At 47.5% G+C, this 12,662-nt stretch overlaps 2 protein-coding genes across 2 annotated transcripts in view; both read right to left on the bottom strand.

The window, feature by feature from the left end:
* The window catches only part of LOC140152762 (cartilage intermediate layer protein 2-like), a 273,597-nt gene that overhangs the window by 149,488 nt on the left and 111,447 nt on the right, over window positions 1-12,662 (bottom strand). The gene's annotated exons all lie outside the window — the stretch shown is intronic.
* The window catches only part of LOC140152757 (inactive tyrosine-protein kinase 7-like), a 101,722-nt gene that overhangs the window by 14,925 nt on the left and 74,135 nt on the right, over window positions 1-12,662 (bottom strand). The window contains exons 4-6 of the mRNA XM_072175242.1: window positions 12,111-12,279; window positions 9,826-9,962; window positions 685-975 (exon numbers count right to left, since the gene is read on the bottom strand). Coding sequence (XP_072031343.1) covers window positions 685-975; window positions 9,826-9,962; window positions 12,111-12,279 — 597 coding nt within the window. The remainder of the gene's footprint in view (window positions 1-684; window positions 976-9,825; window positions 9,963-12,110; window positions 12,280-12,662) is intronic.

The raw sequence follows: 12,662 nt of genomic DNA, 5'->3' as shown, positions 1-12,662 counted from the left end.
AAGTCCAGTTCATTAATTAAAATACTACCTACAATCAACTCAAAACTACTTCAAAGGATTGCTCTGATGATGAGCAGGTATGAGCATGAACATTTGCGGAAAAACTGAAAGTGCTGGAAAAAACAAACTAACTGGAAAAGCATATGAATTTGGGCAAAAATGCCACAAAATGGCCTGAAAATAAATAAATATTTGTAACTTTTGTCCAAAAAAGGTTATGTCTAGAGTAGGCCACGTTTTGTGAGATCGTTAAGATACTTAATCACTCCAGTACATCTTAAGACCCACTAAGCCTAATTAATGACTTTATACTTGGTGCATGCGATTAGAAAGTTAAATTAAAGAGGCAGCTTTTACTCAACTACATATCAAATAACTCTACCTCATCAATATCTTGTCAACTTCTTGGTATAAATACATCCTGAAATGCTTAAAATGTCAGAATATTGCAAAGAAAAAAACGGATTCCAACTGAAAGCATATGGGAAAGCAGCTGTTGTAAATTTGAGTGTGAACATTCTCAGTCAGCCACAACGATTTCTACAAGTAATGAACCAGATATGCTTACTATGTAAATTTAAGGATGCTAACAGAAAGGATAATGTATCAAACTATACCATACTGTATACCCAACGGTACTGCAATTTACAGCATATTTCATTTCAATCATAACAAATTACTCACCAGCAATTTCAATTGTCAGCTGACTCTGTTTTTCTCCGGCAAGATTGTTAGCTTTGCAAGTGAACTCTCCTGCAGTATCACTTCCACGTACGGCTTTGAAGACTAGGAAGGAGCCCTCATGGTGGACGCGATTCGAGGTATCGTCTGTCACCGGAGTTCCGCTAGAATCATACCAAGTGATCTCCGGTAACGGTACACCACCTGGTGCATTGTTAGGGAAGGTACAATTGACGCGATATGGGTCATCCTCGACGACTAGTTGCGGGCCCAGAGGTAGTAGGTCATCAACCTCTGAATTTTGAGAGAAGGGAAAAAAGAATAACAAGTGTCAAATTACGATCCACATTGCATCACATTACAAGACGTATTGCAATTGATATATGAGATACTTTATACTTATCCTTACTGTTCCAGTTACAACAGAAATGCTTCAATATTTCAAAATAAAATTTATAAAACAAATCGTGTGCTTTTTGCAAATTGTGGTAAATATTTTTTTATATAATTACACAAAAGAGTGCAATTAGCTTTCAGTTTATTGAAAATAGCTTTGATCTATTCCTGTTATATCTCAAATTTATGAGTACTGGTGATAAAGGAGATTTACTTATCATCACACACACCAATCGCAATTTCATTTCTTTTCATCATATAACTTTTCCTTTGGTACGCAATGGTTCATGATAAATTTAAATAAATAAATTTTGGATTTATAAAGCGCCTTTCTCCAGATCTTAGAGGCCTCAAAGCGCTGTAATTTTGCTGCAATGGTGAATCATCACAATCAGATCGCATCAACTAGGTTGCTGCCGAACGGCGCACACCTATCCGCATTTAGATTGTAACATCCACCAATTATCTGTGCAGTTCCCCAAATTCCATTGGGTGAAGGAAGTTTTTGATAACCAAACAACTAATAGTCCCAAACAGAAATGTTTGGTAGACTCATAACCGGTGCGATCTTACCTTTCCGATGTTGATTAAGATACTTCTTGCATCGATCCCGAGATGCGGAAAAACCAATAGTCATTTTGTCCCACATAAATGAATAAATAACAAAACCCCGATCCCCGGTGGACTCACCCAAAAGGTGACGTCACACCATATGATCGTCCCTTATCCGACTTGGGATCCCCTACCGGACCAAACTTGTAGGGGTGGCGGGGTCCGGGATAATCAACATCGGAAAGGTAAGATCGCACGGTTATGAGTCTACCAAACATTTCTGTTTGGGACTAGACTCAGTACACGGTCGATCTTACCGTTCCGATGTTGATTAAGATACTTCTTGCATCAACATCTGAAAGATCGATCTAGCAAGTAACCGACGGATGGAGGTACAAGATTGGTCAGCATCTGATCAGGGATCGGGAGCGGGTAACGATGGTTTTCGCGAGGTCAGAAAATATTTTCCCCCAACGGTCGGAAAACATAAACCTCCTTACTTAATAAGTTTGGTGGTTAAGAATAGCGACACTGGTTCTTACCATGCTGAGTATTCTGTATAGTCTGAAAACCTGGTACCCGTACACCACCGTATTATGATCGCCCGAACAATGTCCCGGTAAACCTCCCGCCCGTCTCTGATTACTAACGTAAAGCGGAAGTATCGTAGAGAAGGGCGAAGGTGGCTTCCGGGACACCGCCTACTAGATCTCCTCAAGGGACAACCGAACGGTATACCCAAGATGATGAGATAGCTCGTGTCGAGTGGGTCGTGGGACGCGAAACCTTCGCGATCCCCCGGACCCCACCAACACCTGGACCAGCCATTGCGACAGCGGCTGGACCGAAAGGCTCTGTAAGGGTGATGAATGCGGTCGTGAGTCCTCGCAAGGCTTGTGTTGGAAGAAATAGTGCTGCAGCGCCTTATCGGACACCCCAGCCTATCTTTGGCTTCAGCCGAACCTTGCCCAACCCTGGGGATTGGAGAGGGACGAATGTCGGTATGCACCGCGCCCGTTCAGAGTCACGAGAACAGAGCGCCGAAACAGTGTCGCTCCAGTGTTTGTGAACACGGAAGCTAACCTCGAGACCGTGTGCAACTCAGCACCGCCGTCCGAAGCCAACGCCAAACCGGAAAGCCATCTTGAGAGTTACGATTTAAGCGCCGCTTTTGACGGAAGGTCAAAAGGGTGACCCTTAAAGTAATCTAAGACTGTGTTGGGATCCCTTAGGAGGATCACTTTCCTTTTTGGTAGACACTCGTTGAACATACCGTCGAGGCGTAGACTAATAAGGTAACCATCGGCTATGATAGTCGACCCGCCTCGAAACCTCGGTGAATGGAGAGGACAGCTGACTTATAGCTGGCCCCAGTGGCCCGCTGAAGTCTTGCTTGGAACTTTTCTGTCAGAAACTCCGGAACTAGCAGCACAGAGGCTCTAGCGGGAGAGCTATTTGTCTCATTGCACCAAGCGTAGTATGGAGCCAGACTCTGGCTATACGCACGGAGGGTAGACTTCCGTCTAGCCCGGCGATGAGAAAAACAGCTTCTGATGAAAAGTATCCTCCTCCGCTGCGTGTTCCCTGGTAAGGGCCATGCAGCTAACTGCAGGTGCTCTAGTGATAGACTGGGTACCTCCGCTCCGGGCATCCGGAGTAGATCTGGTACCTCGGGGAGTGCCAGCGGCCTTGCCGCTAGCAGAATGACAATGCGGTCTTCCCACCCGATCTTGGCCACCACCCTCATGAGTAGTGAGATCGGAGGGACTGCATAAGCTGTCATCCCTGCCCAGTCTATGGACCGAGCGTCCACGGTGCATGCTTGGCGGTCCGCGACCCTTGAGCAGTACACCGGCAGTGGATGATTGCGATGAGATGCGAACAGATCTTTCGAGGGGTGGTACATCCCCTTGAAGATCGTCTGAGCGCCCTGCGGAGCAAGGGACCATTCTGCTGGTCCCGACACCCTTCCTCGTGACAGATTGTGCGCGAGGATGCTGGTGACGCCCGCGATGTGTATCGCTCTCATCGTAATCTGCCTGAACTTGCACCACCCTATCAGGTGTCGTGCATGCAGGCTCAATCGTGGTGGCCCGGAGTCCCCTTGTCTGTTGGGGTAGGCTACCACGGTTGTGTTATCCGTCAGGACAACGGTATGTGATTCCACGATCACCTCCTCGTAAGCGAGGAGGTTGATGTGAAACCCTGTCTCTATGGCCCCCATAGGCCCGAGACGGAGTCTCCGTGGATGTGGACCCCCAGCCCCGTTTTGGCGCTTATGGTCGTCACTACGTGACATACCGGGGTGCAGGAAACCTGACACCCTGGGTCAAATTGGGCTGATGGGTCCACCACCAGAGTTCCTCTCGCGCGATCTCCGACAACGGAACCGCGAGGGATATTGGGTGACGACTGGGCCTGCAAGCAGGCTAGAAGGTGTAGTTGGGTAAGCCTAACGTAGAAACGGCAGTACAGCACGAGGTCTACCATACTGGCCATTAGGCCTACCACCTTCATCCATGCCACAGCGGGTTTTGCCCGAGACTCGGCCAAGAGTCAGGCACCCCGCACCATGTTCGTCACCCGATCGGGTGAGAGCACCGCGAACCCCTCCGTGAGGGTGATCTGGGCCCCTACAAATAGTGGTGTCTGCGTCGGGACCACGCTGGACTTTTTGAGCTGATCAAAAATCCAGGGTCCGCACCCACGGACTATCAACCCCATGAGACCCGTAGTCTTCAGTGGAGTGCGTCCGTATATGAGCCAAACGTCCAGGTAGCAACTGATGTTGACACCCCTGTGCTTCAGGTACGCTGCCACCGCTCTGACCAAGAGTGTTAAACACCCTGGGAGAGATGGACAGGCGGATGGCGGTATCAAAACTGGTAATTTTGATCCTGTACCTAGAAGCGCAGATGCCTCCGATCTTGAGAGGCGATTGGCATATGCAGATAGGCGTCCGAGAGATCTAGCGATGCTGTTCCCATGCCCCTGATGGGGCAGGCTAGCACCGAGGCGAGAGTCCCCATTCTGAACCTCTTGGGCCTGAAGAACGTGTTCAACAGCCTGCGGTTCGGATGGGGCTCCCGTCGCTGTCTTCCTTGGAGCCAATGGCTCCAAGATCACCTGCATAACGGGGGTAGACCGGGACAATCGCCCGCTTCGTGAGAAGCTGTGTGATCCCTGTCAGTAGTGCCCGGACGCTGGGGGCCGTCTGACGGCACTACTGTGGACCTCTGAAATGTGCAGACGAATGTGGGGAGACTGGGTTGCCAGTCTGTAACCCCCACTCACCACTGACCATACCCAGGCGCTCAAAGAGATGGTTTCCCACCTCTGGGTGAAAGCCATAAGCGGTCGTCCACTGGGAGATCCCCTGTGGAAAAACGCTGAGCCCCCAGGAATGCTCTGCCTAGCTTCCCTTGGAAGAGCGCTTGCTCTTCTTCGGGGCTTGCCAGCTGTTCCTGTGCTACCCTTGCGCCTCCCAGAAATGGGTGCTGCAGAGGTAGTGGGCTCGGGTACTGTTGGTGGTGCACAGCCTGCTGAAGTCGGAGCTCCTACCCATGGTAAGGGCAGTTTCCGACCTCTTCAGCGTGCTCCCGTTGGTAGCTTCTTTGCACGGTCCTCCCCCGTAGCGCAGAAGCATCCAAAGAGAAAAAGGACCCTGCCTTTCCATCGCGTTGAGCGATTGGAGTGGCAGGCCCCCCCGGGCGCTGAGTGGACACCCTATGGGCTAGGCCCATGGAGCTCTCGTTGAGGCTAGCTGTTAGCACCGCTAATAGGCTCACCTCATGGAAGAGCTCAGATGTTGTCTGAGCGTGATACGCTTGCCGACATCTGGGTCCCTCTCGGATCCCCTCAGGTAGGTCCCGTGGTCCTCCCGCGTTACGCGCAGAGGAAGCGTGCAAGCACGCGGCTTCATAGCTCTACTGAGCGCGACCGCCCTACGATATCTACCCGTGAGTTTTGCCGGGAATGAGAGTGCAGGCGTCCCCTGTGAGGAAGCAGCAGCTGAGCATCCTACTGAAAGGATCCCCTGGTCCTCCTCCATGGACTCCCCCTTAGGGGTGTCCGGAGGAAGATCAGTGCTGTTGCTCCCCTCGCGGGGCAGCGGGGGAAGGAGATTGTAGTGATGTCACTACCGGACTCAGCTTCCGACTCCTTTCCCTCGCCCACAGTATCCGTATCATGCTCCGATGATGACGGTAACTGAGGACGGGCATCTGAAAGCGGGTAAGAAGGCATAACCACTGTGTGGCTCGCCGACTACCTGCCAGCAGAAGAGGGAGTACTCCCGCAAGACCCTGAGGTATCCGCCATGGCACCACTGGGTCCGCATGCTCTCGCAGCCGTCGTCCTAGCGCTAGCAGCACGGGGCCTACCCTGATCAAGATCTGGGTTAGCCCCATGCCGGCTGGCCTGGTCAACAGCTGATGTTGGTACTGCGTGGCCATCGCTAGGCGACACTTGCCACGGTGCTAGGCCGTGGAAGAAACACCCTGCGGCGGGTACCCCGGGGCATACCCAGCCGGCAGCTGACCCTGAAAGGATCCGCCACCAGGGTAACCCCATGGTACTGCAGTACCAGCACCGCCTCTCCCCTTGTTGCCACAGAGACTGTGGCGACTAAGGCGGGCGCTGCGGTACCGGTGCGGTATCAGCGTGGGTACCCGTGAGGGTTCCCAACTGGGGACCGCTGTACCCTCGCCACACGGCGTTCCATGTTTGGGGGATCAAGCTGTGGGCTGGCGTGGTACCGGCGCGGTACTAGCATGGGTGCCCGGGAGGGTTCCCGGTTGTGTACCGTTGTCTGCGTGGTTCCAGCGTAGGTGCCCGTGAGGGCTCCCGGCTGTGTACCACTGTACCCATGCCTCACTGCGTTCCCCGCAAGGGATCAAGCCGTGTGTATGGGTACCCGCTATACCGGCTGTCCCTTGGCTAGAGGGAGCTTGCCTAGTACCACGGGTAGCTGAGCGTGCATCCCCCCGATCAATCACCTCGCCACCTGAATAGGCAGCGTCAATCAATGGAGCTATGCCCTGTTGATTTGACAGTGATCGATCAAGAGAGGGTAATTGACCCATTGACGGTAATGGATCACCCACGCTCCGCTGGCTCTCGAGGACATAAGTGGGTTGTTGATCAGCTAGGCTGTTCAAGCTACTTACTGTACCCTCTAGAGCTTCGCTCAAGGTCGCTGTGTGTGGCGGACCACTCACGGCAGCTATGGGCGGGTGCATAGCGGCTACCACTGAAGTCAAGCCGTAGCTCGTCTTTGTAGCTGCCACGAATGCACCTGGGTCGCTGTCCCGTGAGAGACTGCGAGCCCAACCCCTGAATAATCGCCAGCCAGTCCCTGTGGACAGCCAGCAGCTATTCTAGGGCCCAGGGTATCACTCGGCGGTCCCGCCATGGAACGCTGCCGTGTGACAACCCCAGTTGGTTCTGCTAAGACTACACCCACAGCGTTAGCAGCGGTATCGTCTCTGCTGAACCCATGCATGCTAGGGTTCAACCCAGGCAAGCCCGGGTACCCTTGCATGCTGCCCGTCGCTGGCTACTACTGTGGCTGTTTGAGCCCGTAGATATGCCTGCAACAGGCGGGTGTCCTCCTGCTAAAAACCCGTGAGGATTTTCGCTAGAGGACTGGTATCCTCCTGCTACAAAACCCGCTAGGGTTTTCGCTGGTGGTTACCGCTCTGCTGCCTGCTACTTTGCTCCGACGTATAGTCAGTGCTTTCGCTGGCTGCTGAGCCTTTGGACGCGCTTAGCAGTCCCGAAGGAACCGCCTGCTTGTCCGGGGACGGAGCCCCTTAAGCAGACCTGCCATGACCCATAGGGGCTGTCACAGCAGAATCTACCGATCGACTGGTATCCTCCTGCTGCAAAACCCGCTAGGGTTTTCGCTGGTGGTTACCGCTCTGCTGCCTGCTACTTTGCTCCGACGTATAGTCAGTGCTTTCGCTGGCTGCTGAGCCTTTGGACGCGCTTAGCAGTCCCGAAGGAACCGCCTGCTTGTCCGGGGACCGGAGCCCCTTAAGCAGACCTGCCATGACCCATAGGGGCTGTCACAGCAGAATCCACGGTATGGACCTTACCAGTGCCCTTGGTAGATTTCTTCTTCGTCTTATGGCGATGACGGAGCCTATCCCAATCGTCAAGCTGGAACTCGGAGAGTCCTAAGCAAAAGAAAGACATCTAGAAGATCGTGAGCACTCCCTGTGGGTGAAACAGAGCGGGTGTGGGTCCCGCTCCGTCACCAGGGAAGGGCAAGCCCGACAGGGCGAGGCGAGGCGAGCGAGGAGAAAAGGGGGGGCACTACCCCCAACACGCGACTCAAGCCCAGTAAGCAAACCTGAGCACGGAGGCTGGTCGCTAACGTTAGTGGTAAAGTAAGGACTGGCTAACTTTATTACTAAAATGTCAGACGGGTCCCTACCAATCCCCACCGTATGAATATCTGATTAACTCGTCTTTATTGGACGGTAATGAAGACATAACGATAGAGTAATCACCCTAACATAGCAACAATAACCTACCGTACATGAAATACAATGTGTATGTACAAACATCTATTGTAACTTACAGGCTGCAATGGTTGTTTTACGTGGGAAACAAAAAGAATGGCGTCAACGAGCGGCCATTTTGAATTGCTCGTGTGTCCCGTATACAAACGGAGGCACGATATGTAGCTAAGTTTTGGATCGTTTCTTGTCACTTTTTCGCCAGAAAATGCCGTCAAAACTATCCTCAGCCGAACAATACCGGTTTGGTTTTACCTAAGGTGTGAAACTACAACCGTATATCTCGCCTTGGTCAAGAAATTGATACACAGTGCTATGAACAATCGATAGGCACGTCTGTGTCAGTCGGAGACCAAGGAGGATAAGGGACGATCATATGGTGTGGCGTCACCTTTTGGGTGAGTCCACCGGGGATCGGGGTTTTTGTTATTTATTCATTTATGTGGGACAAAATGACTATTGGTTTTTCCGCATCTCGGGATCGATGCAAGAAGTATCTTAATCAACATCGGAAAGCGGTAAGATCGACCGGTGTACTGAGTCTCACAGATTTTTGCGATACAGGAGGAAACTGGAGATCCCGGAGAAAACCTGAGAGAGCGAGCATGGAATCGGGATAAATCAAGTGCACATGAGTCCTTGGGCGTGCGGGCTTGAACCGGGACCTCAGTGGTGCAAAGCGAGGAACTACCGCTGCGCTTAACTCGCCCTCCCAGCAGACAGATCATAGACAAAATTTAAATGTCTTTAAACCCTTTGCACTTGATTCTGAGTTTTTAGTAACATATTACTACAAGAAAGGAGACAGGGTTTAGCAAGTGCACAGCATACACAAATGGGGGGGGGGGTAAATATTTTGATTTTAATTTACAAAGAAGTGAAGCTCAAGCAAACTAGCACTATAATAAAGGAGGGAGAAAATCAGAACCATTTGGATTTGAACCAGCGCACACTCACAATTAGATGTTTGTTCAGTTCACCACCATACGCCACAACAGCTCATGGCGGATCTGCCGGAGAATTAAACATGTAATAAATTTATTCTCTCGAAAATGTCTCATGGCCAACTAAATGAATTATAAAGAGAGGGGCGGTCTATCTGCTGTGTCCTAGCAGGCAGGACATCAGTGAATGTGAGACAATAAATAATAAATGTGAGGATCACAGAGGATACATGCCTGAGAAAATATATAATAAATAAAGAAGTGAGGCTCAGGCAAACTAACACTATGAGAGAAATCACAAAATTTTAATAAAACTCAGAATGAAGTTCAAAGGGCTTTAATTAACTTGTATTCTGTCGGTCCGTGCCACGTCACTTCCGGTTGATGATGCGACTCACGGTCGAGTGAAAACATTCGATTTTTGTTGATGATTTCTGTCATTGGTGTTATGTAAATTTCGATCACAAATAGTCAGTGGAATCAAACAACCGTTTCTAAGTCTTCAGAGTGGAAGAAACTTACTTGATTTACCGTTTATATACTGACAAACTTAAAATTAAATTCCATGGTCGAGTGTCGTTTTTTCCGAAATTGAATGTCACTCCAACAACATCGCTATGTAGTCTCCTTCACAGCCGGTTTCTGTTGATCATAACAAACCGTGAGCCACATGCAGTTTGGGCCAGAGACTAGAGATAGCCCGGATGTTGGACCGAGTCAATACTTACTTGCAATAACTAGGTTGGCTTCTAAGACCAGGTTATCTATTTGTCTTCCATCTCTTCTGGGCATGCACATGTATGTCCCTGCTTCACCTGTTTTCACTGATTCCAATACCAGACTACCATTATTCAAGATGGACATTCTGTAAAAGACAAAATTAGCATGGATTCAAACAATTTTAATCTCATGAATTTAATATTTAATTATTCAACAGTTGTCATGATTTGTGGTGTCAGATTCATGACACCAGGTATTGACATTGAATGCTGCATTTGAAATCCCATTCAGTAGCATGGCAGGTGCTCTGGGTAGCATGTACACTTGGTCATTGGTTCACAAATCAAATGGATGTCTTCTTCTTTAATGCTAGACCTCTTTGAGATAAGTCTCTGCAAGTTTATGAATGATATTTACTCAATTTTGACAATTCTATATGCCACACACATCACAAAATAATGTTGCATTTTAAATATTGTTTTTCGAGTCACTATCTTAAGAACTATTGTAGAGATTTAAATCATCTGTGTAACAAACAACAAACAGGAGCTTAATAGCCTGCCATTTGACACATCCGTATCCTGCAGTTCATGAAATCAAATCGTACAAATTGGTAAATCTAGACTCTAAGCCTCCTGGCCTGGATTATCCATTACAAATAAGCTTATTGCCATGGTGTAATAGCAGCTTGACCAGAACACAAAAACATCACTGTCACAAAACAACATGATACCACAACAAATTGCTCAGATACGTTGTGTGCTTGGATGTGAGGCATGGGTGTGTGTATGGAGGTCTTGGAGGGGGGGGGTGAATGCAGGCCTAGAAATTCAGCAAGAATCATATATCCATTCTCACAGAAATAGTAACTAATAGATAATAGAAACAAAATAGCACACTGGTCTGCTGATTGCACATTATAATACCAGCATTTACATCACAGATTCACATTTAAAACTAAGACCCATGAAATACAATCACTGCAATGTCCAAATCTTGGATGTTGAAAGGAAATAGTCAAAAGATGAAAGAAAGGCGATACCACATTGGATCTACATTGAGTCAAGTACAGATGAAGGAGGATTCAGAGTCTAGCTCTAGGTCATAGGTAGGGACTTACATACTGCTTGATTTTTAAGCCAGTAAATCCGTAACATCCGGCACACATCAGGTCATACCAGATACCAATGACTTCAAACATATTCACTGATATTAACCATGTTCACCACACTGGTTTTGTGCAGCAGTGAAATAATTAGAAGTTAATGAAGATATCAAATTGTTATAGTACAGTGCACAATATATTAATTCTTAGCCATGGCAATATTAAACTTGCATGTACTGTAATTACCAAATGTTCCATGATTTTTGATGCACACCAAACCAAACACATTTCTAAACTTAACATACAATGTATTATTACTAGTTTTGATGAACTAGTCAAACAAGTCCAGAATATGAATTCAATGTTCGCTTCTACTCAAACACACAAATATCATAATTTGTGTGTTAATTAATAACCCAGTCCTGAGCTACTGAAGATATTTTAAGAGCAAAATGACACGTATTTAATTAAAACCGGGTCTCTAGATAACAAGCAAATCAAGTTAGTGGGTTAAGTGGGGCTTAATTGGTCATCTAGCGCTGCTAAATATCACACCATTGAAAGCAGGTGTTTTCTATATCATGACCCACTTACTCATCACAGAGCTCTTGATAGGTAGATAGCAGTATACATTCAATATTAGTCTTTTAAATTTACACTTTACTGAACTTGCATATTGGACTCAGTGGACAGTTCATCTTTTCTTTTATATCTAAGCAGAATTTTGACATGAATGAGTAAGCAGTAGAAGGTCTAATTTTCCCTGGCTGAAGCAGCTTGTTTTCATTCTCCCTTATTTCAATATTTGTATGGGTCTACATTGTATGTACAGATAAATTGGTGAGAAGAAATTGTTTTCTGCTTGATCCTTCCTCTTTTTACCACATTGATGTGTTTTATAAATGACCTGGGAAAAAGGGTGTGGGTGTGTCAGAATCTTCTTGTTGGACCAAACATGTCTGGAGCCAAATCTAGTAGTGTATGATCTCCATTTCAGCTTACTTTCTTTTGGTCAGCCATTATAAAATCCAATCAGGTTCACTTTTCCGAAAAATCCAGTGAGGTCCAGTCTAGCTGGCATTTGGAATAACAATAGAACATTTCAAACAGGAGATCCAGACATGGGGAATTGGTGTTGGAAATACCCTTCAGAATTTTGCCAGTAGGTAGGTTAACATAGTGACTTACCCTTGCCCACTGGTGAGAGGTCCTAATGGTGAAGCATCATCGTCTACTCTGTAGTACCATACTGCCGATGGCGTTGGGTCTCCAGAAAAGCTACAATCAAATTGAACTGTATCCCCTGCAAGAACTAAGACATCCTCTGGAGTTACTAGTGCTGCTGGTGCATTGGGATCTGAAATAGAAAGAACAGATACGGCAAATTGTAAATAGTTTCAACTGAAGCTATGAGGCCAAAAATTAATTGAATCTAGTGTTTCACCTAAACACTGACAATGACATTTGCCTGTATGCAAATGATGTATAAGATGTATCAAGAATTGGTATACATACTTTTTCACATGATCAGTAATATATTGGTGGTTCTATGCAGATGAACCGTTTTTACATCACAAGTAACATTTCTGACCCATACAAAAATGTGTAAGCTGCCTAGATTGTAAAAGGAAATGCATGAATCCATATTTCCATACAACACAAATGAAACATTAATAAACACCATACTAGTTTCATGATCAATTTCCTATCATAGCTGGGCCGAGAAAACCTCATATAAAT

This window comes from Amphiura filiformis, chromosome 5, assembly GCF_039555335.1.
Source record: "Amphiura filiformis chromosome 5, Afil_fr2py, whole genome shotgun sequence".
Lineage (NCBI taxonomy): Eukaryota > Metazoa > Echinodermata > Ophiuroidea > Amphilepidida > Amphiuridae > Amphiura > Amphiura filiformis.
The sequence above is the reverse complement of the archived record's forward strand: the minus strand, read 5'-3'. Positions and strand labels throughout refer to the sequence as shown.